The sequence below is a fragment of the Alligator sinensis genome, unplaced genomic scaffold (genome assembly GCF_000455745.1).
Source record: "Alligator sinensis unplaced genomic scaffold, ASM45574v1 scaffold360_3, whole genome shotgun sequence".
NCBI lineage: Eukaryota > Metazoa > Chordata > Crocodylia > Alligatoridae > Alligator > Alligator sinensis.
Window position 1 is genome coordinate 1,747,620 of NW_005841977.1, and position 25,638 is coordinate 1,773,257.

Here is a 25,638-nt window from a genome sequence, read left to right on the forward strand (position 1 = left end):
AGGGCAGCAGGAGTACAGGGGTCCTGGCCAACAGAGGCACTGTGGGGCCGGGCCAGCTCCCACTTCTCCCTGCAGGTGCAGCCCAGTCTGGCTCCACAGACCCTTGCCAGCCTGTGCCCTGCTTTGGGCCCAACAGTGTTGGCCCTGGGTCACTGGTCCCAAGATGGTGACCAGGGGGTGGGGCACCTGTCAAGGGGTGGGGCTACCCATGTGGACCTTGACAGCCTGCCAAAACTGGGTAAGTGCCCCTCCGCCCAAAATAATTGCCCGCCCTGGGCATAAATTCATGGTACAGTACGAGTTTAACAATATGCAAAACCGTAAAAGTAAATCCCTGGTGCTCTTGAATAATGCCTAACCACCATAACCCCTTTCAGATATGTTTGCCCATTAGATCCACCTCTGACATCTGCAGTCCCAAAGAAGAATATTGAGATACTCCTTTTAAGTGTTGGGCAACTGGTTCTACAGTACAAGCCTGTGGGGTTCCTCGAGGGTTCAACTCGAGTGCAGCTTCAACAAGTACAAAGTGTTATTCGGAGACAGATCAATGCGTCTTCAGTACACAGAGAAGAAAGAGGAAATGAAGCTAAAGAGTGTCATCTCAAAATACATTCTGGGAGCACGTGGATAAAACTCAAACCAGTAAGCTTGTGGAAACATTTGGCATAGCTGGAGAGCTAAACAACAGAAAAAAATCAAGTTGAAAAATGTGTATTATTCACATATCCAAGGGCAGAGCATGCCTGCCTTGTTATGAATATTCATAGTCTTGCTGAAATGCCAGCTGCTCCCCATGGCCATACAGCACAGCTGCCACTAAGCAGAGAACGCAGTGTCAGATGTTTTGACTGTCCAGTGTCCTTCAACAGTTCAAAAGAAACTTGGTACATTGCCTTACAACATTCACTTGTTTCTTACCTTACACAAAACCTCAACAGGAGTGGACATTTTCTTTTCACTAATCTTTTCATACTTTTGCTTCTTTGTTGCAGCCTGTGGAACATGTGGGGCACAATATAAGAGACGTTGTGCAACAATGGATTAACAGGACACCACCAAAAAACAAGCAAACAAATAGAAACCCAATAATCCTCCCCACTTCGTTCCCATCCTGCCCCAAATGACAGGGAGAGTCCTTGGACAGAGTGTTTAATGCAAAGTTTCAAGCCTCACACACTTACTGCAAAAGGAATGAAGGTCAATCTGGTATTAAGATTTGGACACAATTTAACACCATTTGTTGCAGTCTAGTGCTTCCCTTACATGGCAGAACTCATGTAGTTCTAGCTGCCTTTTGCCCATTAAAAAAATACTGAACTTGCATATCCATTTGCCAAAGTTCTATTAATTTCTGCTCAGTAACCCATGTGACTGCTGCATGTTCAACAAGCAGCCATTACATTAAAGTTGAAGCAGATGAGCTCATGTTTCACAAGCTGTTTAACCATTTAAAAGAAAAAACAAAACCCTACAGACAACGTAGTTCCAAAACTATGAGTTACACAATTCCTATGTGGGGGAGAAATAAAATTAAAATACAGGAACAAGATTAGTGAAGTCTACACAGTCAAAAAACATTTTACCTAACCCTTACGATTTTGGATGTAGTGCAGTGCAAATGTGTATCTGTGGTAACTGAAATTTAAAAGGTCAAGAGATACATGCTCTGACTACTACAAAGTGCAGCAGCAGGAAAAAAAAAATTCTTTCACATACTACAAACAATGCGTCTTAGAAAGAGTTCCTTTCTGTAGTTACATTTAAGGCTCCATTACCTAGAACAGCCTGTGCAGACTAATAAGGAGCATCAAGCCCAGCTCTAAAATACTGTATTTAGCTGCATAACACACACAACTTCTCTCCACAAAAGTAATATCAGCTCTCCAAAACCAGGGTACGTCTTACATGGAGAAGCTGATTTTCTTTGCTGGAACAGAAGTATGAAAGAAGAGAGGCATGGACACACTGCAAGACGGCCGCCAGCAAGCAAGAGAAATGAAGTTCAGTGTTAGTTAACCCTGTCATAGCTGCTGGCAACATTTTTTTGGTTGAGAAAAGAACTGGGCACCCATCTTGCAGTATCACCTCCATAAAAACACCAACTCTAACTCATGGTTCTGGAAATCCCCCCCCCCCCCTTTATTATGGCTTCCAAGAAAACAAGGCACACATCTTATACAGTGCACAAGAAAGTGTTATTTGCAGTGAGGTATGCGAGAAAATATGGTATTTTAAAATCTACAGTAGAACAGTACAACCTACCTTTAATCCTTGCCATGGCAGGCTGGTTCTGTTAAAGTACATCAACACATAACCTAAAGACTCCATATCATCTCGACGACTGTAGAAAAAAGGTACATTTTTAATCATTTCAAATGTTAATCAAAACACTACAAATTAAATGTATGAAAAGTTTCAGTTTTTTCATACTGATCTCAATTTGCATAATGACACAAGGAGCCATAGTACATGATGTAAAGAAACACTGCTCAAGGACTTATCTTCCAAGAAAGCCTGGAAAAATTTGGAAGGCAGGAAGCCACAGGCACACATGCAGCAATTACCACAGCCAAAAAACTCCAATTTTAATTTCCTTGCTTTGAAAAAATAAGGGCATTTATACACATGCTTGGGGAGGGGTCTTTAGTTAGAGCAGCTCTGAAAGCCGCTCTAATTAAAGCGCCTGGAGTGTCACATGCATGTAACAGCATCCCCATGCTGAAAAATGGCAGCTGGGGTACTTTTACTAAAGTTCAATTGAGCTTTAGTTAAAGGACCCCCGCCACCATTTTTCAGCACAGAAATGCTGATAACACGTGATGCTGGAGTCTGCTGGAGCATGCTAATTACCACACTCCAGCAGACTCTATTAATCAAGTCTGCTCCAAGCAGCCTTGCCGCACTTGTATAGGTGCCCTAAGGTTTCCCCTTGTAACTGCTGCTCATTAGCTATAGTTATGGCTCAGTATCCATCCATCTAGGAAGTTCTCCCCTCTCATAAGTCTCCTAAAGGACAAAGTGAAAATATGAAGGAAGTCTAGATCTGTTAACTGCACTGAGCTGCTCAGATGAATAATTTTGATTATTTCTGCTCCTTCCAAGCCTTTTAAGATCTACAACAACGTATAGTTTTCCTCATCTATTTGACCTATTTAATATTGTTTCATCAAATGTTGCTTTTATCAGGGACTGACAGCACTTTATCATCAGATTAAAAGTGACAGTTTATCTTGAGGGAGCAGTAGTGAGCAAACAACTAATTCAACAGAACAGTTTCTCTCATATTTAAATATGACTCAGTGCTTCCATGTTTTTCAACAAGAACCTGAAATCTGGGAGTAGAATTCCTTGGGCGAGAGAAATACCTTCCTGCCTCCACAGGAAACAGCTCACTTTTGTCTGGAGCTAAGATACCAAAGATTGTCATTTGTGAACTGAATTAAGAGCTTACTTAGAAATTACTGTATTAAAATCTTTAGGTGTTTTATCTGCTCTGAGTATGTGTCAGACCCAGACCCGCATACCAAATCCTACAATTCCCTGCAGCATTTTGGTACAACTACTTGAGGACAGATACAATCTATTACAGTGGTAAAATGACCATGCTACCACTTCTCCTTCCAGGTAATACCCACCATCTCAGCAAAGTTAAAAACTGTGGCGGTCTATCTCCTTTCGTCTAAAATATTTTACCCTGATGCCAATCCATGTTTAAACACGCCTTGGACTATACTGTTTTTTGTTCGTCTCAAATTTGTCAACTGCAAAGGGGGGAGAAAAAAGACCCCCCCTTCTACATATCTTGCTCATCTGGTAGTTTGCAACTAGCTAAGTGTGCAGGAAATAAACAGGCTAAGCAGCAGAAGTGCTGCACTCTACCAGGCAGACAATTTGCATGAGAGGTCATATGTGCATGAGCTGGGATGGTAGGAACCAAAGGAACCTAAACAGGTCTGCTGTCCTGAATTGCTTGCCATATAAGGGTAGTGCAAAACTAAGGAGGGTAAGGGGAGGTGGAAGAAAAAAGGGAAGATGAAGGGGAAAAAAAAAGATAGCAGTATTAAGCCAGCAGTGCACAAGACCTGTTTGTTCAGAATCATTTGTGATTAAATTTTTTAGGAGTATCAGCAAGATGCACTGTCCTGGTACACAGCCATGATAAGCTGATGCCCAAGACTACTATGGAGTGGCAGCAGCCTGCATTTCCCCTCTTCATTTTTCTATGCTGCGGTTGTCTAGTAGGAAGCCTGGAATTCAATCTTGTAATGACATTTCCTAATAAAGGTGTCATTAGAATCCATATCCTGAAAGTGGACCCCAGAGTATCTGGCTTGAAAGGGATGGATGATATCACCTTCTATTATACAAGGAATTTATGCTACTTCAGTAACAGCTGTCAGTACACTCAAGTCCAAACCCTGCGACAGTCTCAATTTAGCCCTGTAGCTAATGAAGAGCTGCACAGTAAAGTTTCAGGCCTCCTCCTCTCTTCTTGATTTACAACAGAGGGCCTTTTCATGGCTTCATTGTTGGCTTAGTCTCAGACATTTTATTAAGTCTTAAAGACTGAAGATGCTTTACCATTATAACTGGGATTTTAAGTGTCAAGTTAAAGGATAAGGCTACAACCCAACTTAAGCAACTGAGACAATAGTGCAGTTAGCCTCTCCGCTTATCCCATCATATCCTAGCTTAGGCAAAACTATCTGGGACACAATTCAAAACATGTTTATTTCAGAAATCCAACACCAACTTTCTCCATTTGACACACATGTCAAGATACGTAGACTGTATAGGGAAGAACTGGCTTGCTTAAATTTCTAAAAAAATTAAAGGGGGGGGGGAAGAGAGGGAAGAAAGAAGAGGTCAGGTACAGGAAACCCATAAACCATTTTAGAACTCTATTAAAAGCAGCTTGAACATACTGAACAATCAATGTTAAATTATGCTGCTTTTTATGAGATCAGTAGTTGGAGTTTCAAGTACTGATAACAGGAATAGAAGTGCAGAGAAAAAGCTGTAACTACTTTGATGTTACTGATCCTAATACTCCAGGATCTGATTGTTAACGTATCTAGCAGTAGTGGGTAAGGGAAAGGGACAGAAATACAACAACTCATGTTTGGTTTGGAGTGCACAATACTGAACAATTAGAAATGTGAATGCTCAATTCCTGGACCACTGGAGCTGAGCGAAAAAGTTACGTAATTCCATTTTTCGGTCAATACTTGCTTTTGGGAAGGCAGCTCAGCTCATCGTTCTAGGCATAGGGACAATGCTGCAACTACAGCCATACATGAAACACTAGAATACAGTTGAGGAAAAAGAACACTGTGATCCTACACCTGATCTACAAACACTGGCACCACGCCCTGCAACTGGATGACTGGGGGAAAGACACAGTAAAGATACCAGGAAATGGGCATCTGAAGACAGTTAGGGTTTGGGGCATTATTGTAAAAACTGAGCCAAATAGACTGAAGTGGCACCAATGTGGCCAGCACGATGAAGAATGCACAGTTTGTGAGGGTTCTTTGTTATCATCCCTTTGTTCCATCTGAAGTAGGAATTTTATTCAAAACAAAGGGCTAAAAACAAGCATCTCTTCAACCTGTGGTTTCACTTTCTTCCAGATAAGTGAAACTAGTTTGGAAACTTCAAAACCTTATAAAGAATCTCAGCTTGCAGCTTTCAGGAGCGTAGCAGTCATTTTGAACTCACCTCTGCTCAATGCCAAGATGTGCATTGATACTGGCATATCGAGCTGTGCCAGTGAGATTTTTGTCTTCTCTGTATGGTATGTGCTGCCTTGTCCGGTTGTCCCGATACTTTTTGGCCAAACCAAAGTCGATAAGGAATAACTTAAAAAGAAATGAAAAAAATTGGTTACTGTTTCCAGTCAAAGTAAATGAAAACCCCACCCCATCTCAGTAAATCAGCGTTAAGCTACATACTTTTGTTTTATTAGATCTGGAGTTGAAATCGGAGCCTATGGTTTAAAGGAAGCAAAACACATTACAACCTAATGTATTGCTCTAACAAGCAAGCTCCAAAGTCTTAATTGTCAATTAAAGGCTCCTCCACCTACCCTTTATAGTCAGGTGGGAAAGACTAAAATGAGTGACAAGCAGCACTCAAAAGTTAGTCCTACACTACTTACTACTGTAACCTTTTTAACACTAACCAAAATCTGCAACACAATTATTCCAATTGGCTAAGAAGGGAAATGCAAGTACAGATACAAGTATACTTCACAAATATTTATCTTCAGGCAGCTGTGGGCTAGTGATAATTAAGCATTTCCTCAATGGCAGCTGTGCAGCTCTATGCATTTACAGATGTTTGTGCACTTTAATCAGCAATGAAGTCATTTTGCATAGCACAAAAGGGCAACAGGACATACCTTGCTTTTCAGCCATAAGACCATTTATTTTAAAGCTATTGATAAAGTAAGCAAGAAGACTAAGTACCTGTATGGGTACTTGCATTGAAAGCTTAAGTTCAGCTGACTTCATGTAGAAAAGCAAAAGGAAACCAACTGAGCTTGATTTCTACAAAGTTCATGGTAACTAAACCCCCATATGACGATACAACATTTAGGTTAGTCTATTAAATTTTGTTAGTGTCCTAACAGCCAATCCTGTACATTCTTGGGGCAAAGTTTCAGGGTTAGGCAGGAGACTGAGGTATGTAAAGAACATTTTCCATTGCATATCAGGACTATTGCTTCTTTTGTCCAGTGTTTTCTTTTATTCCTTCTACAAGTTCAGAGAAACATTAAAGCTCAGTCTTCCAAGCTGCATGCCACACAGCTAAACTAATGCCCCAATGTGCGTGAAGACTTAAAGTCCAAGGCGCTTAAAGGGTTATAGACCTAAGTGTTGAAAAGCGGCAAGGGTCCCACTACTTTGGGGGCTTAAAAGTTTACCTAGTTCAAGGAACTCACTTAAGATTTGCAAGGTTATTTTAAGGTGATCCTAAGACAGGGGGCATGTCTTTAAGTTCATTCAGATATGAAGAAAAAAAGTTGAGATAGATACAGCCGTATCAAAAGTGGAAGGAACGAAGGCTGCCTTTGGCATATCTGGGTTGTAAGATGCAATTAAATGTGACAGCTGGAATGGAAACCATGATAGGTATTTCTACAATGTTGGTTGGTGGCGATTATTCAACTGTATTTTCATCCAGAAAGCAAAAGCCTATGCAAAAAAAAAATCCTATTGAACATTGTCTCCATTTCCTTCCAAGTTAGCAAACTGAAGAGTTTGGGGACAAGTTGACATCATAATACCATGTTCCTATAAAGAATTTCCTTTTATTAAAAAGTGAGAAATCCCATTCTTCCTTCTCTTTTCTTACCTCAACTATACATTCAAGCATTTAGAATGCTTCTATTTCTTTTTTTACCAGATGATTTAAAAGCGCACACAGATTCACACAAAAAACTGCCAGTCCTTAAAATGGCAAGGGGGAAAAAAATTAAAAAGAATCTCTAGTCCTTGCCACACAGAGCTAGAACTACTGACAAAGGTAATGACTTACTAAATGAACAGAAACAAAGTTCCTACAGCTACTGGAAGCAAGCAGTTTTAATACTAATGTTGTACAATAGACACTGTAAATGTCATGTGTAGTACCATACTACAAATGCTACACAGCCCTTTTGATTTAGGTTAGGTTATAGCTAACCTTGGGGGGGACAGAAGGGATAACCCTCCCATTCTCTATACTATGTTTAAGTTGTGAGCTGCTGACAACCTCCCATTCAAGGCTTTGTTATAAGAGCTCCTACTTCTGCACTGCCTCCTTCAAGTAACTCAAATGCAGTTTTACTGACTATACGTTTAAGCTACACAAAATCAAAAGTAGTGGTAAAACAAAAAAGCCCCCCAAACAACACTTCACTGATACAGGCTGGGCATTTCTATAATCTTTGGGTTCTAAATTCTAATCTAAGTGTATTAAGAAATGCAGCTTCATGACAAGGCTCAAGCTAGTAATCAAAAGGAACAGCAAGATACAGAAGTGACAAACAGATGCAATACTGGGAGTCCCTGTTTCTCCCTGCAGCTTTTGTTCTCCAGGGAGACACTGAGGCCTAGCTTGCTTCAAAAAAAGCTGAACTGAAAAATTACTACATTCCATACTTCCCAGTACATTCAATACCACTGCCCTGATACATAAGCACTGACAAGGGTTTTTTCTGCTCAGAGTTAAAGTGCACGGACCGGCAATCCCATGATGCAGCACTATTCTTAAACATTGAAGATTCCTGATCCATTTCACACAGATCAAGTAACCTGAAAGGAAGCTGCTGCTGAATTCTGCTTAGTTTTCTTTGAAGTAAGACAGCACATAAAACCGTTTCTTCTCTTCATGACTGATGAAGGAGCAAAACAGACTGACCACACCTGACATAAGCTATCACTAATAGAAGAGAAACATCAGAGAAAAGTCCAACAGGACCTCAATTTCACTTGATGCAAAAATCAAGGAAAACAAGGAGGAAAGAACCAAGTTTCTACCTCAACTGAATGCTTTTCAGAAATAGTCACCAGTCAAGAAACATGGCCAACTGTTCTGTAATCCCAGGAATAAAGACAGCATCGCCACAGCAGGTTATTTAAGTAATGGAATACTACTCCAACCAACATGAACTGATGGGTTAATGATTTGTGCTTAGTAATTTCCATTTAGCTGCAAATGCATTGTTAAAAAGAGACAAAAGGCTTAACCTTTTTCCAATCCACATTATCTTTGCTAGGAGGCAGGAATCTTAGATTTAAGATGTTTAAGAGATGGATAATCCTATCCATCTACCTAAGGAACAGGGGCATTTAGGCAATCTTATTTTAGCAGCAGTGTCGAGTCAGTCATGAGTTACCTTTTGTCCAAAATAGATTTTTTTTAAAGCAAAAACTGCAAAAGGAGACTAAGGTGGTCAACTTGTTTCCCCATATCTGAATTTGCTCAGATAAAACAGCATGCACCCTGTTAGAGGCAAATGCAGAAAGTCTTCCTTGCTACACTGTTACTGCTCTGAAGTAGCTTGTCTTGGAGAGAACAAGTTTTAAAATACCAAATTGGAACCAATTTCTGTATTTGAAAAAAAAATGTCAAGCACATACACATAACCCTTTCCACATCAAGTTTAAAGAACTTCACACTTTAAGCAAACCCCACAGGGAAACATTTTAGTAATGTTATATGTTTGCCAAGTATGTCTGAATAATGCCAACATAAGAGGTGCTTTTGCAAGGTCTACATTCTCCAAAAACAAAACAGAAAAAAATAAATAAAGCACATGAGTTTGGGGTTGAGGTTGGAATAGGAGACAGTTTCAGACCTGGTTTAATCCTGAGAAAGATGGGTCCTGAGAAGTACTAACAGTCATGCTTCTTTTCCTCTTCCCCACTGGAGATTCTAAACACTGAACAAACAATAGAGGGTGGCAGTGCATCAAACAGTATTGCTTACATTGCAACAATGGCCGGCGCAGACAGGCAACACCGAGGCATTAGAGAAAGAACAGGGTAGCCAAATGCCATCCTTCTTCCACCACGCACTGTAATTTTCCAAAAGAATTGCTTTTTGGGGCTTTGTTTTTTTTAATTTTGAAAAGAAACTTTGAAAGATGTGGCAAGACAATTTAAGTTATGAGCCACTCCAAAATGACACTGCCTTAAATAGGGATAGCAATGGTGACATTTGACTCTACTAAAAAAAAAAAAAAAAAAAAAAAAAAAGGAAATCCAAACTTTGCTTGCAAAGGCATCCTTTGATATCATAAACTGCCCTTCCCCCAAAAGACATTTAGAAAAAGTAAAATCTTCAGTAAGGAAGAGGTAGAAGGCATTTAGTCACCTTAAGGTTTTTCATAAGCATGCAGGGTTTATTTCTAGCGGAGCTGGAAGTTTACTTTTTAAAGGTAGGAGCAAAGTTACTCCTAGATATCAAGTTAGTGATTGGAAAGATTGATCAATTCAATTAATTGAAACTACATTAAAAAACAAAACAAAAGAAAAAATCCTAGAAGTTTAGATATCAGGAAGCTACTGGAACAAGATTACCATGACATCCTACACTTTTGTAACTGGCACAGGTTCAAGTGTCGTGTAGAGAACATAACAATTCCACTACACTTGGCTACAAAACAGATGGAAATAGCATATATCTGGAAGCAAAATGTTCCTAAAAAATGTAGCACCAGTTAGTCTAAAATTGAGTAAATGGGATGGTGTCTATTCTCAATTCTGCTTAGCCAAGGACCATATAACATGTTAAACTAGGGTGTAGATATAATAAAACTCATGCCCACAATAGGTGTTTACCACCATTTCATTGTGCAGCACTCTGACAGATAGCAAGTGCCAGAAGTGAAGCTTCATGTTCTACAGGCAACGCTGGTTTCCATTTCAGCTTACATGAATCTAATATGCTCACTAATAAGCACAGCAGTACTTTCTAGGCCATTATTCCTATCAAAATAAAACAAGGTCCAGCAATGCCAACCCAGCATGACTGTGCAGAAGTACAGGAAAATGGCCAAAAAAGGAGGAAGTTGGAAATAACCTGGCATAGTAAAAATATTTTTTCCTAGATGAAACTGCCAAGCCTCCCTAGAAAATTAAAAGAACCTACTGCTTTATAGCAGAGAAAAATAGAGTTCTATAGAATGAAGTATGAAACTTGGGAATAAAGCAAGGTTTGATAGCAACAGGATTGCACAAAAGGAAAAAAAGACTTTGCCCTTCAATTTTGATATTACAAGCTCCCAACAAGTTACTGGTAGAAGTTCAATATGCACTGCACCCCTTCAGTTTCTCATGTTAATAACCAATTGTTTCTAGTGTTAATGGCCCCCAAGTTGGCATTCATACAGGCAAACAAAGGTAAACATTTATAGCTAACAGTGCCCAAAGATAGTAAACATTGTCAGGTGGCATAAAAGAACAAGTGGGAATCTTGCTTCCAATAAAGTTTAATCGCATGTATTTGTCCTGAAGTTAAATTTCTGTTAAATAGCATGCTTAATGCATTGCCAATGCTGCCTGTCTGCCCGAGCTCAACACATACATTGCAGATTAAGCATATTTCACTCAACAGAACTAAAATCAGTGAATACAGTGTTTTCTACACAATTTTCAACTGATAACATGCACTTCTAGCTATGTAACACACGCAGCCAAAAGAATTACCATCAATACCTGGAGCCCCGTTTATCTTCGCTATTAAGACCAATCAGGTTTTTAGTTAAAATCTCTAACCATTCAACTCATCTAAAAACTTAGTGCTTCTTCTCACCTTCACATATTTGCAGACGTTCAAATACAAATATAAACATTTCAGACAATGCTTCCTTCTAACAGGCTGAATATGATTTTCATATCCACAATCTTGGTGACTGAAAGACTGTCAGTACAAGTCACTGATAATTTTATTTCCTTAGTGTCAGGTATATCAGGCACTCCCATGCAGACAAATGCATTTCAAATTCAAGAAATCAGCTCAGAGCCAAAGAGTTAAGCTTAGATTAACATTACAAAAAGCAAAGTTACCATTATCCCTTAACTTTGATTAATGGGAAAAAAAATCACAATTGAACAAAGTGCTTGGGTACTGAATCACTGGATAGTTTATGCAGTATCTGGATTTCTGTGTTTAAACATAATCCTGCATTTAATTCCTAATCTCTGGTAGGTCAAAGGCCCACATGTTCATATCACTGCCTTTAGCAATATGCACAAGGATAGCCAAGCTCCTGACATTGAAAAATGGATTGTTTTAAACTCTTTGGCACATCAGATTTAGCAATGAGACAGTTACTCAAGCTGCACAGCTTGTTCAAAATCTAAGCATTTAGAAAAGCCATTCTGAGGCATTATCCTCTGTTCGTTCAAGCAAAATATTGCACTAACCTTATTACAGTGACGCCCGATACCCATTAGGAAGTTATCTGGTTTAATGTCTCTGTGTATAAAATTCTTTGTGTGCACATATTCAATTCTACTGATCATCTGTAAAAGAACAGAAAAAAATATATCAGCATTTAACACTAGAAGAGAGAAAGCTGCAGATTACTTTGATATTGGAGAAGTATGTTTTTTTAGTAACAGTTTTGTTTTTGGGGAGTTTTTTGGTTTTGTTTTTTAAATATGGGATAAAACCTGCCGTACACAAATGTTCACAAAAGAGCTTCCTTTGGCAGATCTATATTGTTTCTGATGAAGACAAATTAATCATCCTGCATCATCTAACCAGCATTACCAGGCCCCACTGAAAAAAAGTTTAAAAGCTTCTAAGTGTTCCATTCCAACTCCACTCACAAGTAAAAAATAGCGCTTTTACATGGAAGTTACTTTGAGTATTACAGCACAAGTGCTTGCAGCAGGACAGTTTCAGATGTCTTATTTGACATGTGCTTTCTCCCACCCAGTTTCACCATCTGCTGGTCAATACCATCATGGCTAAGGCTACGTAGCAAAATGAAGGTGTGGTTGTAGCACATGCTAGAATGTGTGCGTTAGTTTAATCCAACTAAACCAGATACCAAGAGTGAAGACAAAGTGCAGATTTTAGCACATGCTAGCCTGTGCCACAGCCTCTTTACTCCTATACCTCTCCATGCTAGCTAGGTCAAAGCTAACAATGCTGTGCCCATATGTGCTACAGAAGACCACTCCCCTCCCCCCTTAGCTGTGTAGATATACATTATGTAGTGTTACTGAAGTAAACAGCTTGGTATTGATGCTCCGTCAGAGCTACAGTTTAATGGATTATGCTGCAATGGCTATCTTTCAACTTCAGTGCAAGAAATTTAAAGACATTCTTATGCTCCCTACATACCATATGCTTTGGTTTCCTCATAATTAAGCTTCTTTTCACAGCATTTAAAGATGCTGTTACCACAATACTTCAAATCTAGCTGAGCAAGCAGGCAAGTGGATTGCCATCTAAAGCCAGTACTTTTTAGTGACTAAAAGCAGCTAAGAACAGGGGCAGCTGATACTTATCTCCAAACATATGTGCTGTAAACTTTTTTGGCCAAAAGCCTGGGATTCTATGGCCATTTGGCAAAGTGACAGGTTGCTTCTGCTATCAATGAGATAATCTTGGATTAATTTTCAGTGCAAGTCTAACAACTTTTCTGAAGAGTCCCTTAACTCTTTTCAAGGAACTGAAAGCAGAACAATCAGGTCATTTGCTGGAAAACATACCACTGCACGAGGGTCTTATATAAGTTAATTAGAAGTCAGTGATCTTTAATTATCTTCTTTACATATAAGGTATTTAGGTACCATGTTGATGGAAGTATTTAATGCCCAAATTGAGACAAAGGATCTGGCACTCCTAGTACCCTTATCACTACAGTATCTAGGCTCAAACCCAGAAGTTTGAACTGGGTAATAAGCAAAAAGGGTAGCAGCCCAATATTTGTCCATACAGGATAACAGTAAACACAAAACCTCTCAATTGGGGCTTTACTACTAGACAAGCCGAAAGTAGGTATAGCAATGTCCAGTGGCAGGGCAGACGGGATGCCGACCACATGCTCAGCAGAAGCCTATCAGTGCTTCATTTAATAAGATTAAACTAAAATTGAAGATTGCTTTCCCCACCCATTACCAGCAATAACTGTTAGTTAAAATGCAAGCATCACCAGCCTGATGAGAATATTAATATTCATTCAGCATTTTTACTGAAGGGTTTAAGACCCATCCTACCAAGAAATCTACCACTATCACCACTGCCCTCTTTCTTCAAAAATTCTACACGCCTGATATTCACCCAAACATGTGATAGTGAGCCGCAGAGTGCCTAACTTATTTAAGAGGAACCATGATGCAGTATACCAAATATCTTATCTCCCTTCCAATCAAACTTTGTTATACATACCTGGTCTGCTAGCATAAGTACTGTTTTCATCGTGAACCTGCGAGAACAGAAGTTGAAGAGGTCTTCCAGGCTGGGTCCGAGAAGATCCATAACTAGAACGTTGTAATCCTTTTCTTGACCATACCACCTGAAAAGCAGAGGTCTACAATTAACATGAGCCTTACACTCATTAATATTCAACTTCAAGCTGTTAAAGAATTAATATAGAAGCAACCAATTGAAATTCAAGAATACATTTTTACCTGGCGTTCTCCTACTAACAAAACAAGATTGTTGAGGCACAAATCAATTTCATATAACTATCTAAACAGACAGTTTTACAGAGTGCTTAGTATTTAGAAGCAAGCTCCTGCTTACAGCTAGACTGGTAGATTTGAGGGTAATTTAACTTCAGTGCATGTTGTATAAGGATCATATTGCATCATATTGCCATTAAACTAAATTTGTTCAGATCTTAAAATTGGATCAGCTCCATTTTGTGCTTCCTGCCATCGATTTCCAGAGAGCAGCAGTTAATTCTGGCTTCTTACTAAGCAACTACTGTTAACCCTGCAAAAACACCAACTGAAAAGCTAACTGCTGAGGCATTCTGTTCAGACAGTCTGAGGTTAGGTGCCTAGTCTTCTCCAGCCCCAAGAGCAGTATTCTGCAGACGCACAAATACAAAAGCTCTGTAGAAACTGAGCTGATGTCAACCTACTTTCAAAAAAACTCATGATTTCATAGAACAGAGCAAGAAGCTCACTTGCATGGTTATAACTTTCACTTGAGACAATAGAATGGTCCTTTTCTGTTCTTCCATTTTCCCTATTTTTCTAAATTAAATAAAAACAAACTAACAAAACCCTGCACCACTTCCAAATGCCATATCAAGCCACAGGCAGCTGAATAACAAAGCTTGTATTTGGCTGATACAGTGGTACTTTGCACTCAATATCAATTGAACAGACTAACTGCAATCTCCTCAGAGATGTCTTACAGCTGTTTCTTCTGTTCTCAATCTGTCCACCAAGAATCTTCAAATAAGACTTTTGAGAGAATTGTACAGCTTGGTTTCTGTAGACTATGAATATTCAAAACACCAGTTTACAATAAAATATATGGTGAAATTAGATATTCCCCACTCTGCTCACGATTCCAGGTTTTTACTGGTATCCATCAAAGCAACTTTTGAACATTTAAGTAGGCACAGCCTGCTCTAACAGAGGAACAGGATTAAATAATCTAGAGCAGTTGTACTACATGTGATGAGCAAAGGAAGTTATTAGAAGTTTAAAATCTGAGGATACATAATTAAACTATGCTACCCTGCAGAGGGATCTTGCAAAACAAAGCAGTATCAACTTTTCCAATTTTGAGCAAAAGATATTATAGCAGCAAAAACAAAAAAATAAAAGTATTCATTAAGACTAACGGAGGACCTGCCATCCATAGTTTTCCTTCTACCATATTTGTATAATTTGATGCCACTACACATTACCATCTTGTTTCTTACACAGCAGGACTTAATAAAAAAAAATAGCTCCAATCCTTTCTTTCTGATGCTCAGTGCAAACTCCTCTACACTGAGAACAGAGAATTCCTTCCTTGCTTTTAATTGCCCAACTAAGTATCATGCCAAATTTGGCCTGCTCTCTAAAGCACTATTTTTCAAACTTTCTTTTGCAGACCCCTAAAAAATTTCAAATGGGAGTGCAGACCCTGTTGAAGTGTAAGTGTAGGTATTCACCTACTTTTAATTCATCATAGTCATCTTTTGTGGACCCCTCAGACAGTCTGCAGACCTCCAGGGGTCCGCAGACCACAGGCTTAGAGCAGTGGTTTTCAGCCTAAGTCAAAGGGCTGTGCCTCATCTTACCAAGTTTGACTTGGCCCCAGTGACCCATGCCTTTTGTTACCTTCAGGAGATATTCAGACAAAGCCTAGAGACTTCAATGAAAAACAAAAAAGGGAGCCTTAGCTTCTTGGGTATCTAACTAAAATGGACCTTTTCATAGCATGTGTATGAGTATGATGTTCGGATTTGAGCCTATTTATAGTTGAGTCTAGAAGACCATAGTGGACATTTCTACTTTAGGAGTGGACTTCAGGAGAAGCCTAGCCATTTAGAAGATAAAAGTACTTGCTAATCAAGTTGAATGACTGCCATCCCCTCATCACTAACAAGGTATCCTACCAGATTAGCTGCATTTCCTTTAAAGCATTTTAAGCATTTTAATTAAATGAAATGCCCTAAAAACAAAGCATTCTGGCTATACTGACATGCTGAGTTAACTGGAATGAATAAATGCTTTATTTACACTGAGAATTGCTAATACACAAAGTTTTAACCTGCTGTTCATGTATTTGCTTCTGCTTTCAGTGTCTTTTTAAATTCAATATACTGGAATATGGTCTATATTGTTGAAAGTAGGGACTCAATAATACACTAGGTGCAGTGGACAAGCAGTTGAACACACCTCAAAATAGGATAGGCTGATGGCAGGTGCCTACATCATACTTCGTAAAAAACAAATACGTCTTATGAGAGTTAAAGGCAATAGCACAATCGTTGAAACCATTTCTGGTCGGTTATGTTGTCCCTAACAAGACCGACCACCTGAATTTTATGTATTCCCTAAAGAGCCTTTAACACATCTTCCTCTGTATACTTTCTAAAATGCCAATTGATCACTTCATAACTTTTTCTTCCATAAATTGTTATACTTGTCAAGTCTTACTGAGGCCCTTTTTTCCTGACCTTGAATCATTCTTGTTGTTCTCATCTAAACTGAAGTTTTTAATCTGGTTGGAAATAGACTCAAATTTCAGACAGAACATGAATTATAACAGCGAGGCAAACTGAAATATTCCATTTATTTATTTTCCATCACTGGATGATGTCTAAATCAAGATTTGATGACCTATTAAAAAAAAAAACAAACCTCAGCTAAAGTTATCTGGGATCAGTGCAAGAATTACTGAATATTCCAATCAGTACTGAACTACTACTTGGCTTGTGGCAGAAAGATCCTCCTATAGCACTATGCAGACTGCTCTATACCTGTGGCAAGGTTTACTCAGACACACAGAAACGACACTGTTTAGAATGGAGCAAGTTCACAGTTAATTTACTCAACTGACATTAAGAAGAGCACTCTGGTCTAAATCTATCTATTCTTCCTTATTTGAAGATGAACTTTAATTTTTTTTTTTTTTTTTTTTTTTTTTTTTAAATGTTTAGCCCAGGGGTCAGCAACCCACAGCACATGACAACATTTTGCTTAGCATGCATGCTCTGGGGCACAGTGGGGAAGCGACCGAGGTCGTGCTGCCAGAACAAGGCTAGGGCCCCTCACAGCCTCCACTCCATCCGTGCCAGAGGTGCATGTACACCCACTGCCAGCAACAAGCTGGTCCAGGGCTCTCCAGATTTCAGTACAGCAGCTTGTAGCCTCTCCAACACTGGCTGAGCAACCCAGGCTCCATGGCAGACAGCCAAGGCCTGCCCAGAGCCTAGGCTGGCTGTGGCAGGTGGCCAGGAGGCCAATGTCTATGGACTCCTGGCCTGGCTTGCTGCTGGTAGTGGGTACATGTGCACGTTGGGGTGGACAGCAAGGGAAGAAGCCACAGTTGTGCTGTCACAACAAGGATCGAGCCCCTCACAGCAAGTCAGATGTCCACCCCAAGGCACATGTGCACCTACCACCAGCAACAAGCCAAGCCGGGGCTCCAGAGACCTTGATGCAGCAGCTTGCACATCCTGACTGCCTGCCACAGCCAGCCCTGGCTCCAGGAAGGCCCCTACTGACTACCATGGAGCCCAAGCTACTGGCAGCAGGCGGTGGGGAGGCGGCAAGCTGCTCCATTGCTGTCCAGCTCGTTGATGGCAGTGGGTACACACGTGCCTTCGGGCAGACAGTGGGGTAGGGACTGCAGCTGCACTGCCATAACAAGGATCAGGCCCTTCCCAGTTCCACCACCATCCGCTTCTGGCACACCAACCAAGGTTGGGATGCTTTTGGCACTGGCCAAAAACATTGCCAACCCCTGGTTTAGCCATGTAACAACTACATAAACAGGCATTTTAAAGCCAGACACTGTAGAATGGAGATTTTTAAGCCAGCTCTGAATAGCCATCTTATGAAGACCATCTAGAAAGAAATTAGCATTCAACACTTTTTAAAAAATAAACTGAAATCATTAGGTTAACACCTTTAAGTTTCTACAAGGTTACTATTAAGATATTTTGAGAGTCACTTTCAGGACAAACTTGCTTGCAATAAAATCAGGTAGAATAAGCTGATGCAGGGCCCTACAGATTTTGACACTCCATTCTCTGAAGTATATAAAAATATTTTGCCTTTGATTTTACTTCTGCAGGCTCTTTTAATACCAAAATGAGTATCTTCATGTTCAATTGCCCTTTAAAATGGCACCATGTTCCATTTACTGTACAGGCACTGCTGCCAGAGCTATCTATAATAATTATGCTGCACAATACTTTCCATTTTAAGACTTTCAGTGCAAACAGGTCCCATGAAACAATGTTTAAGCAATTATAAAATCAGGTGAAGTTATGACTCTTTGATGTATGTTACTACTTGATTTGACAGCTAAAAATCTCTAAAGACTGACTTTATGGGCAAGCTGATACCACCCACAGGCTGTAGAGGACCTTTCCTGAGAGACTTTTTTTTTTTTTTTTTAAAGCAATCTGTGGCACCTGGGGCAAGAACCAAGACCCAAGAAAGTGCTTCTCTATTGGCACTCAGGAGGCATGGAAGAACAGCCCAACTAGCAAAGACTGAGATAAGGACAGGCAGAAAAAGCCAGAAATGACTGAAGTAAAAACTCCCTTTAGCACCTGTGACAAGGCACAGGAGTCCAGCATCAACATTTCTCAGTTATCAAGGGGATGTGAAGCTTATTAGCTGAACACAATCACTGCCTACTGCTATAATTTCAGCTCAGTAAAAATCTGTGCTGTTAAGGGAGTCTAACCCAGAGTCAGCATTCCATAAACAGCCTAGGAAAAATCTGTGCAAAAAGATTACATTTTTTCTAGTGCTGATGCTGCCAAGTCAAGCTCTTGGAAGTTAGAAAACACCAGAATTAAAGTCAAGTGTGCAATATGCACGACAGCCTAATTACATGGTTATATGCCATTTCCTCAGCATTCCTCCCTCATTCAGTGACCATTACGGATGGTGCTCACTTAATGAGCAGCTATCCTACCATGTCTCTATTCTCATAAATGGACTAGTGTGGGGATGTTAAATTCAGTAGAATATGCCTGAGCATATTTTAACCATCCGTACAATCCAAGTGGCACTGCATCTGGCAATACTTGCAAGACTACTGCCAGTTCTAAAAGTATCATCAGTTCTTGGCCCCTTCCACATGTCCATGTCCTAGTCTTTGCCTTGCCCCTCTGCCAATAGCTCTGCTCTTACGCAGTGCCCGAGTGCCAGCAGGGGAAACACAAGTCTTCCTAGACCTCCGTTCTGGTGCCAGTAAGCACTTATAAGAGCACTTTCACCTTTCGACTGTGCCTACAAGTTCTGGGCTCCTTTTTTAAGAAATTTTTTCTACTTGGAACACCTCACAGTTTGGATTACATTTTATTTAACCTACCTTAAAAAAATCAAAATGGTGCAGTTTAACATTTAAAACTGAAAAAATTCTGAATGAATGCGTCTAACTTTGCAGACCTTTTAATATTTATCTTAAGAACAAAGTTGTGTGTCAAAGAGGTATAACAACACTGCTTTAAAACCAAGGGGCTTTAGATTATAAGGAAAAGTGAACGCATGACGTACAGACATGAATCAGCTTTGAACAGACAACTCTGAACAAATACCATTTAAGGATTCTTTACGTGTCCATGTGCGCGCGCACACTTCGTTTAAATAAACCTTTTCCTCAATACATCCTGACAGCTTTATCTCGCTTCTGACCACATGAGCTTTATAAATATCAGTTAAGACTGAACAAAGTAAATGCTAAATTTAGCCATGTTTTCACACATCTATAAAATAGAGGTTTCTCCCCTCAAAAAAGGCCAACCTTAACTGGAATAACTGCATATATTTCAGCAGGATCAATAAATTATTAAAATTATCTTATGGTGAAAGATTCTGCTAGTTTCAAAATAGATTATTTTAACACAGAATGAAGTAGAATAGTTCCTTTCTGAGACTATTACCATTGGAGCTTAGAATGTGTTAAAGCCTTGTGTTCTCCCTTGGCCACCTCTCCCAAATAAAACCACTATACTTTGGTTAGCTACCCTGGATCATCTCTCTTCTGGATCATATGCTGTCATTCTAGACCAAAAAATATGTACATTAAAAAAAAAGGGGGGGGGGGGGGAGAGAGAGAGAGAGAGAGAGAGAGAGAGAGAGGGAGAGAGAGAGAGAGAGACCAAAAATATATATAATTATAAAGCCCTTGTGCAACTTTAAATTAAAAACTTTGGATGTATACATGTTAGAAGCAAACTGTAAACAGTCGTTGAAAGCAAAATTCATTAAGTTTTTAGCATAATGTAAGCATATTCTTTTTCATTTTATTTCAGACCCCGTAACTGAAAATGAAAATAACTTCCAAAGTGAGTTGGAAAAATTAGATTGGACAACATATCACAAAAGACAGCCATTATGTTGAAGTCTAGAACTCTGAGCTTTATTGCATTAAAACTTAATGAATTCTGCTTTCAATTGCCATTTAGTTCGTTTCCATTGTGTATGTCTAAAGTTATTAAAATTTAAATTTGCACAACGACTTTATAAATACCCTGTATATTCAAAAATATATTTATGTATCTTTTAAATGTAGAAGATAGCCTACATACAGTTTCAGATAAAGGTATTACACAATAAATCATGTCAACATAACCAGCCTTAAAATGAGAGATGTTAGTATTATTCATGGTTTAACAGACTTGCCATTGAGAATAAATATTCCAAAGAGCAAGACTGACTAAGAGTTAGAGGAATTTTAAATTGGAAAATATTGTATTCTCAATCTTATATTTAAACTGCCCTTTAAAATTTCTTCATTGGCACATGTCATGTTGAAGAAATGGTTCTATCTGTTCATTTATCTTCAGTCATTAGATAGGGTGACAAAGATTTGTATAAATTCTGTGCTTTCTTTGGTTTTGCTAAACACTACAAATCAAAACTAGAACATTTCAAGAACATGGATTAAAAGGAAGCTACATCTTGGCGATTCAAGGTTTGTTTGGTGACTGTTACTCCTAAAAAGGTCAGGAATGAAAAACTATAGAATCCGGGCTTTCACGAGAAAACCCCTCTGGAAAATGGATTTCCCATACAGAAAGGTGCATCATGTAGCCTACTCCATGCTTGAATATTCATGTTAGCAACCTTAGATGGTATGCAGGTGTACAGACATAAACAAAAATCAAATGCAATAGCATTTCCAATTCACTATAGATTTTTATAAAAAAAGTGAGCACCTACTTACATAACACACTTCTGCCACAAATCAGGGCAGCAAAATTACATCATGCCAGATTACCTTTCATTCAAAGGTCCACCATTGTAACAATCATGAGTTCAGGGGTACATTACCACCAACTCAGCCCCAAAATAGATCTTTATAGAACTGTAACTTTCTAACCAGCAACCAGATGCTACAAGAAGCTCAGATTATAAATTCGTCCAAACTTCTTATGCTACAGACCAACTGCTGGCCTTTCAGACTTAAATTCACTTAAATGCATGAATACATTTCTTACTCCCAGCACATCCCAAAACAAAAGATTAATATTTTTTTCAGCTGTTAGTTTGGTTTTTCAATCTTCCCCAAATGGATACGATTTGTGAACAGTAGGACACATGCCAATCACCTGAACTCCCTGAACTAGGATTTATATTTTTTTTTTAAACCATGAGGATTACCAATGTACATCTCACAAGATTTCCAGAAAGGAATTTTGGTTTTGTGGCTTAAAAAGGATATACATTCCCACACCAAGAGCTCACTTTGCATGTGTATGTGGTTTTTTGTGGGGTGTTTATACATGAGAGAGCGAGAGCGATAATTATTTATATATTAGCTTTCAACCTTTCTCAGATCTAAAAGTGCCCTAGTAAGAATTTATAATATTCTAGCAAATGGACTACAGTGCAAAGAGTTCAGAGATTACTTCAAGAACAGGCAGCATCAAAATCAACAACTAATTTGAGACTGCCATTTTATGGCTAGAATAAAATGGTTGACTTGCAGGGCATGTTTATGTATTCCTGGTTCACACAGAGGAGAAAACTGACAGGTCAATTGAGAGGGCCTTGAATGCTGAAGGCCAGATACAGCAGAGGTGCAACAGTGTTGCAGATTTGCTTATACCCAAATTGTTTATAACCCCTGCTCTAAATCAGCGGAATACTTTATATTAATTAAAATGCTGAGCAATACAAAACTTGCTGGTTGTATTAGATTGTGAAGCAATTACTTTTTAAAAATTGCTTGTCAAAATTTGGCTTAGGCTTGTGACATTTGTAAAAGTGAAAATCATGTGTGCACCAAGGTCCATGAAGCAGAACCGAGGAACCTGTTTGCAGCAAATGTTACTATGCTGGGCAACCGAGTCACATGACACTGTTGTACAAGAAACTATTTGAATTCCAAAACCTGTATGGTTAGGTAAGCATGCTGACAAGTCACATGACTCATGTCAAAGTTTACTCAAACATTTTTTTATTCCTTTAATGCTGGGGTGGGCAAAATGTGGCCCACCAGGCCATTCTATCTGGCCCACAGGCCCTCTAAAAAATTTAGAAAATAAATATTTATCTGCCCCTGGCTGACTGTCAAGCAACCCTCAATGGCTTGCCAAAACTCAGTAAGTGGCCCTCTGCCCAAAATAATTCTTGTCCCTGCTTTAATGGCTAACTTTGAAAAAAATCAAGTAAGTTTTGAGGCCACTAGAACTAGGTCATAGATACGCTAGTTAGCCTAAAAGCATTATCCTCTGTGTATAATGTGCTTTGGGAGAATTAGTTTAACATGTATATTCTGACACCCTGAAAAATGTACGCATTAAGAACATGGTCAGCAGCAAAATTCAGAACAGCCTAAGAAACCAGGCCATCACCTCAACAAGTATGCTACAAACTAATATTGCTCTGTCCTTATAATCAATTTTACTTTTCAAAACAGATCAATCTTCTACATAACATTGAGTAGAGAGAGAAAAGAAGATGGAAGACAAGTACTGGTGTATAACTCAATAGACACCTACATTTTCTATGTCAACTCAAAAGCTAGGAAGAGTGTAGGAGTGATTTTTGGGCTGTGCCATACTAACTGTTGCACAAAACAGCAATTAATAGTTCAGTTTCAAATAAGAAGTTAATACATTAGGTAAGGACTTGCTGGCAACAATCCAACAGCCTCAAGTTGTACCACAAATGACTGTGTACAAAATGTTTATGTATAACCTCATAAGTTAGTAACAGGAAGCAGTTTAAAAAAACCCCCCAAAACCATGAAACTGCTTGCAAATCTACAAGGTCAGCCAAAACTTAGAGCACAGATATTATTTAAAGCTCCAGAACAGCAAATAAAGGACACCCAATTTTCAGGCAAACATCCCAAGAACAGCCAGACTAGAGTTCATAACCATGGTCACATGTACACAAAGAGCACCTAGTGCTCTCGTATCCTTGTAATGGCAAAGTGGCAAAACAGACCATTATTCTGGCTAAGCCGGATCTTGCACTGGCATCATGGACTCATGAAAGGAAACAAGAAATGCTGTGGGGGAGGAGGGAAAGGAAGGGAAGGAGAAGGGTAATTCTGCTGTTATAACTGACAACTATTCAGTCCATCAGAAGCACAGAGCTACGATCCCCAACTAACACAGCTGTAGCAGCAGGCCACATCTAATATAGTTTTAGCCTGTCCACATAAAACCTGAAGCAAGAAATAGCCTTGTTGGATTTCTGAGATATAAAGATTTCTCTTATATCAAAGTACACATGTGCAGAAAAGGCTGCTGTCACAAGTTGCTGGTATCAAGTTAAAGTCAGTTTAAAAAGCAGAATCATAGACCTCGTGTACAAAAGCAGAACTGCACTGCCTCTCAGACATACTTGGAAACACCAGAAAGAAAGACAAACTTGACACTCAGCACCACTTAAGTGTGGGGATTTATCATCACTGCTTGGACTGTCGCATACAATTTGTGCTCTTATGTTGTGTGAGTAGCTTACACTGCTCTAGCCTATAATTTTTCTGACTAATACCAAGCACCTGGATTATCAGTTCTTCTTTAGTTATGGATGTACCACATGGGAAATGAGTTAAGCTGAAGATGATTAGTATAAGAATTCAGGCAGTTGACTAAAGGGGAGATGACACCAGACTATGCTTGAAAAGGACGTATCAGGTTAGAGGTAGGTTTCTTGTGGACTTCGGACTGAACCAAGTTCATTCATAAAACTGGCACAAAAGGGAAAAAATGCTAATGAAAAAAGTGCCAGTGCTGAACATGGGAGACTTCTATACAGAGAAAAAAAAAAAAATCACAATACAGAATATCAGAAAATAGGTACAAGTCCCCCAAGCAAGTGTGGCTTACTGCAAAAATTTGGAGTTCTTGGGCTCCAGTGGACATTATAAAGCATCACAACTATCTTTGTTCTTCTTTCCTTTTATTTTACCCAGAGACTTTCAACAGGACTTTAGTTTAAACATCCAAAATGTTAGGCAAACTGATCAATCACTCTCTTTGTTAAGCCTCCTATGAACATAAACAACACTTGCCCCCCACCCAAAGTTTAAGATTTTTTTTTGAGGACTACAGTTACATTTGTGAAAGAGTGCATCTTACCGGCCTTGTTAAACTTAGTTTAAAAAGTCCTCCTTGCCAGATCAGTAAGTCTGTGAACAAAGACACTCTTCCTTCTTCGTAAGAGGTGTCTCACTGGAATATTACCCCATGGTCTAGAAAGCCAAAGTCCTCCCAGAAAGACCATATATGTAGCCCTGAATTTATCTCCAGGATGTGAATACAGTTGCCAGGGCAGGGTATCATGCAGAAAGAACTAGATGACCTCAAACACAGGACTAATAGAAGTGGCATGAACTTCCACAGTACAAAAAGTACAAAGATAGGGATGTCAGGATTAATAAGATTTTTTGCTAGGAGCTCTTCAATTAAGATGGAACTAAATCAAACTAGTTTTCCTAAAAAAGAAAAACACACTCGAGAGAGAGAGCCATGAAAAAATGATAAGTGATCCTAAAATGCATCCTTATGACTATGGAAAATACATGAATGCTGCTGAACAAGGTCCTGGTGGGATCTCCTCTGGAACACTGCACATGAAGCTGGAAAACCCACATTTAAAGCAAAAGAACATGAAGTGTAACAGGTGTAGAGGTCCAGTGGTGTGATCAGGGGAACTGAGAAACTCTTTTGTAAGAGGATATTGCAAGAAGCTGGCTGGTTTACCTTAGCAAAGTCCAAGCAAGAATATGGTTGCTCTCTAAGTGTAAACAGGGGTAAAAATATGAGAACAACTTTTTTTTAAATTAAGTGATAACATTAAACACAACATAAACAAACAGATGGGTATTAACCAGCCACAAATAAATTTTATTTGAAAATTAAAGCACTTTCTAACCATGAGAGCAGTGAGCTTCGGAAACAGCTTCCAATAGTAGCAGATGCAAAATTTAGTTTGTAGATGAAGTTCCATCCATTGATGAAATGCTCCATCA

The 25,638-nt window shown here is 39.2% G+C and overlaps 1 protein-coding gene across 4 annotated transcripts in view; it reads right to left on the reverse strand.

Annotated features, from left to right (window-relative positions):
• Positions 1 to 25,638, reverse strand: part of CSNK1A1 (casein kinase 1 alpha 1) — a 49,247-nt gene that overhangs the window by 15,810 nt on the left and 7,799 nt on the right. For 3 of the 4 annotated variants that reach the window (XM_006021065.3, XM_014518721.2, XM_006021064.1), the window contains exons 3-8: positions 13,900 to 14,026; positions 11,922 to 12,020; positions 9,350 to 9,433; positions 5,725 to 5,864; positions 2,266 to 2,344; positions 922 to 996 (exon numbers count right to left, since the gene is read on the reverse strand). In XM_006021065.3, coding sequence (XP_006021127.1) covers positions 922 to 996; positions 2,266 to 2,344; positions 5,725 to 5,864; positions 9,350 to 9,433; positions 11,922 to 12,020; positions 13,900 to 14,026 — 604 coding nt within the window. The remainder of the gene's footprint in view (positions 1 to 921; positions 997 to 2,265; positions 2,345 to 5,724; positions 5,865 to 9,349; positions 9,434 to 11,921; positions 12,021 to 13,899; positions 14,027 to 25,638) is intronic. The other variant, XM_025200895.1, reaches the window with a different exon arrangement.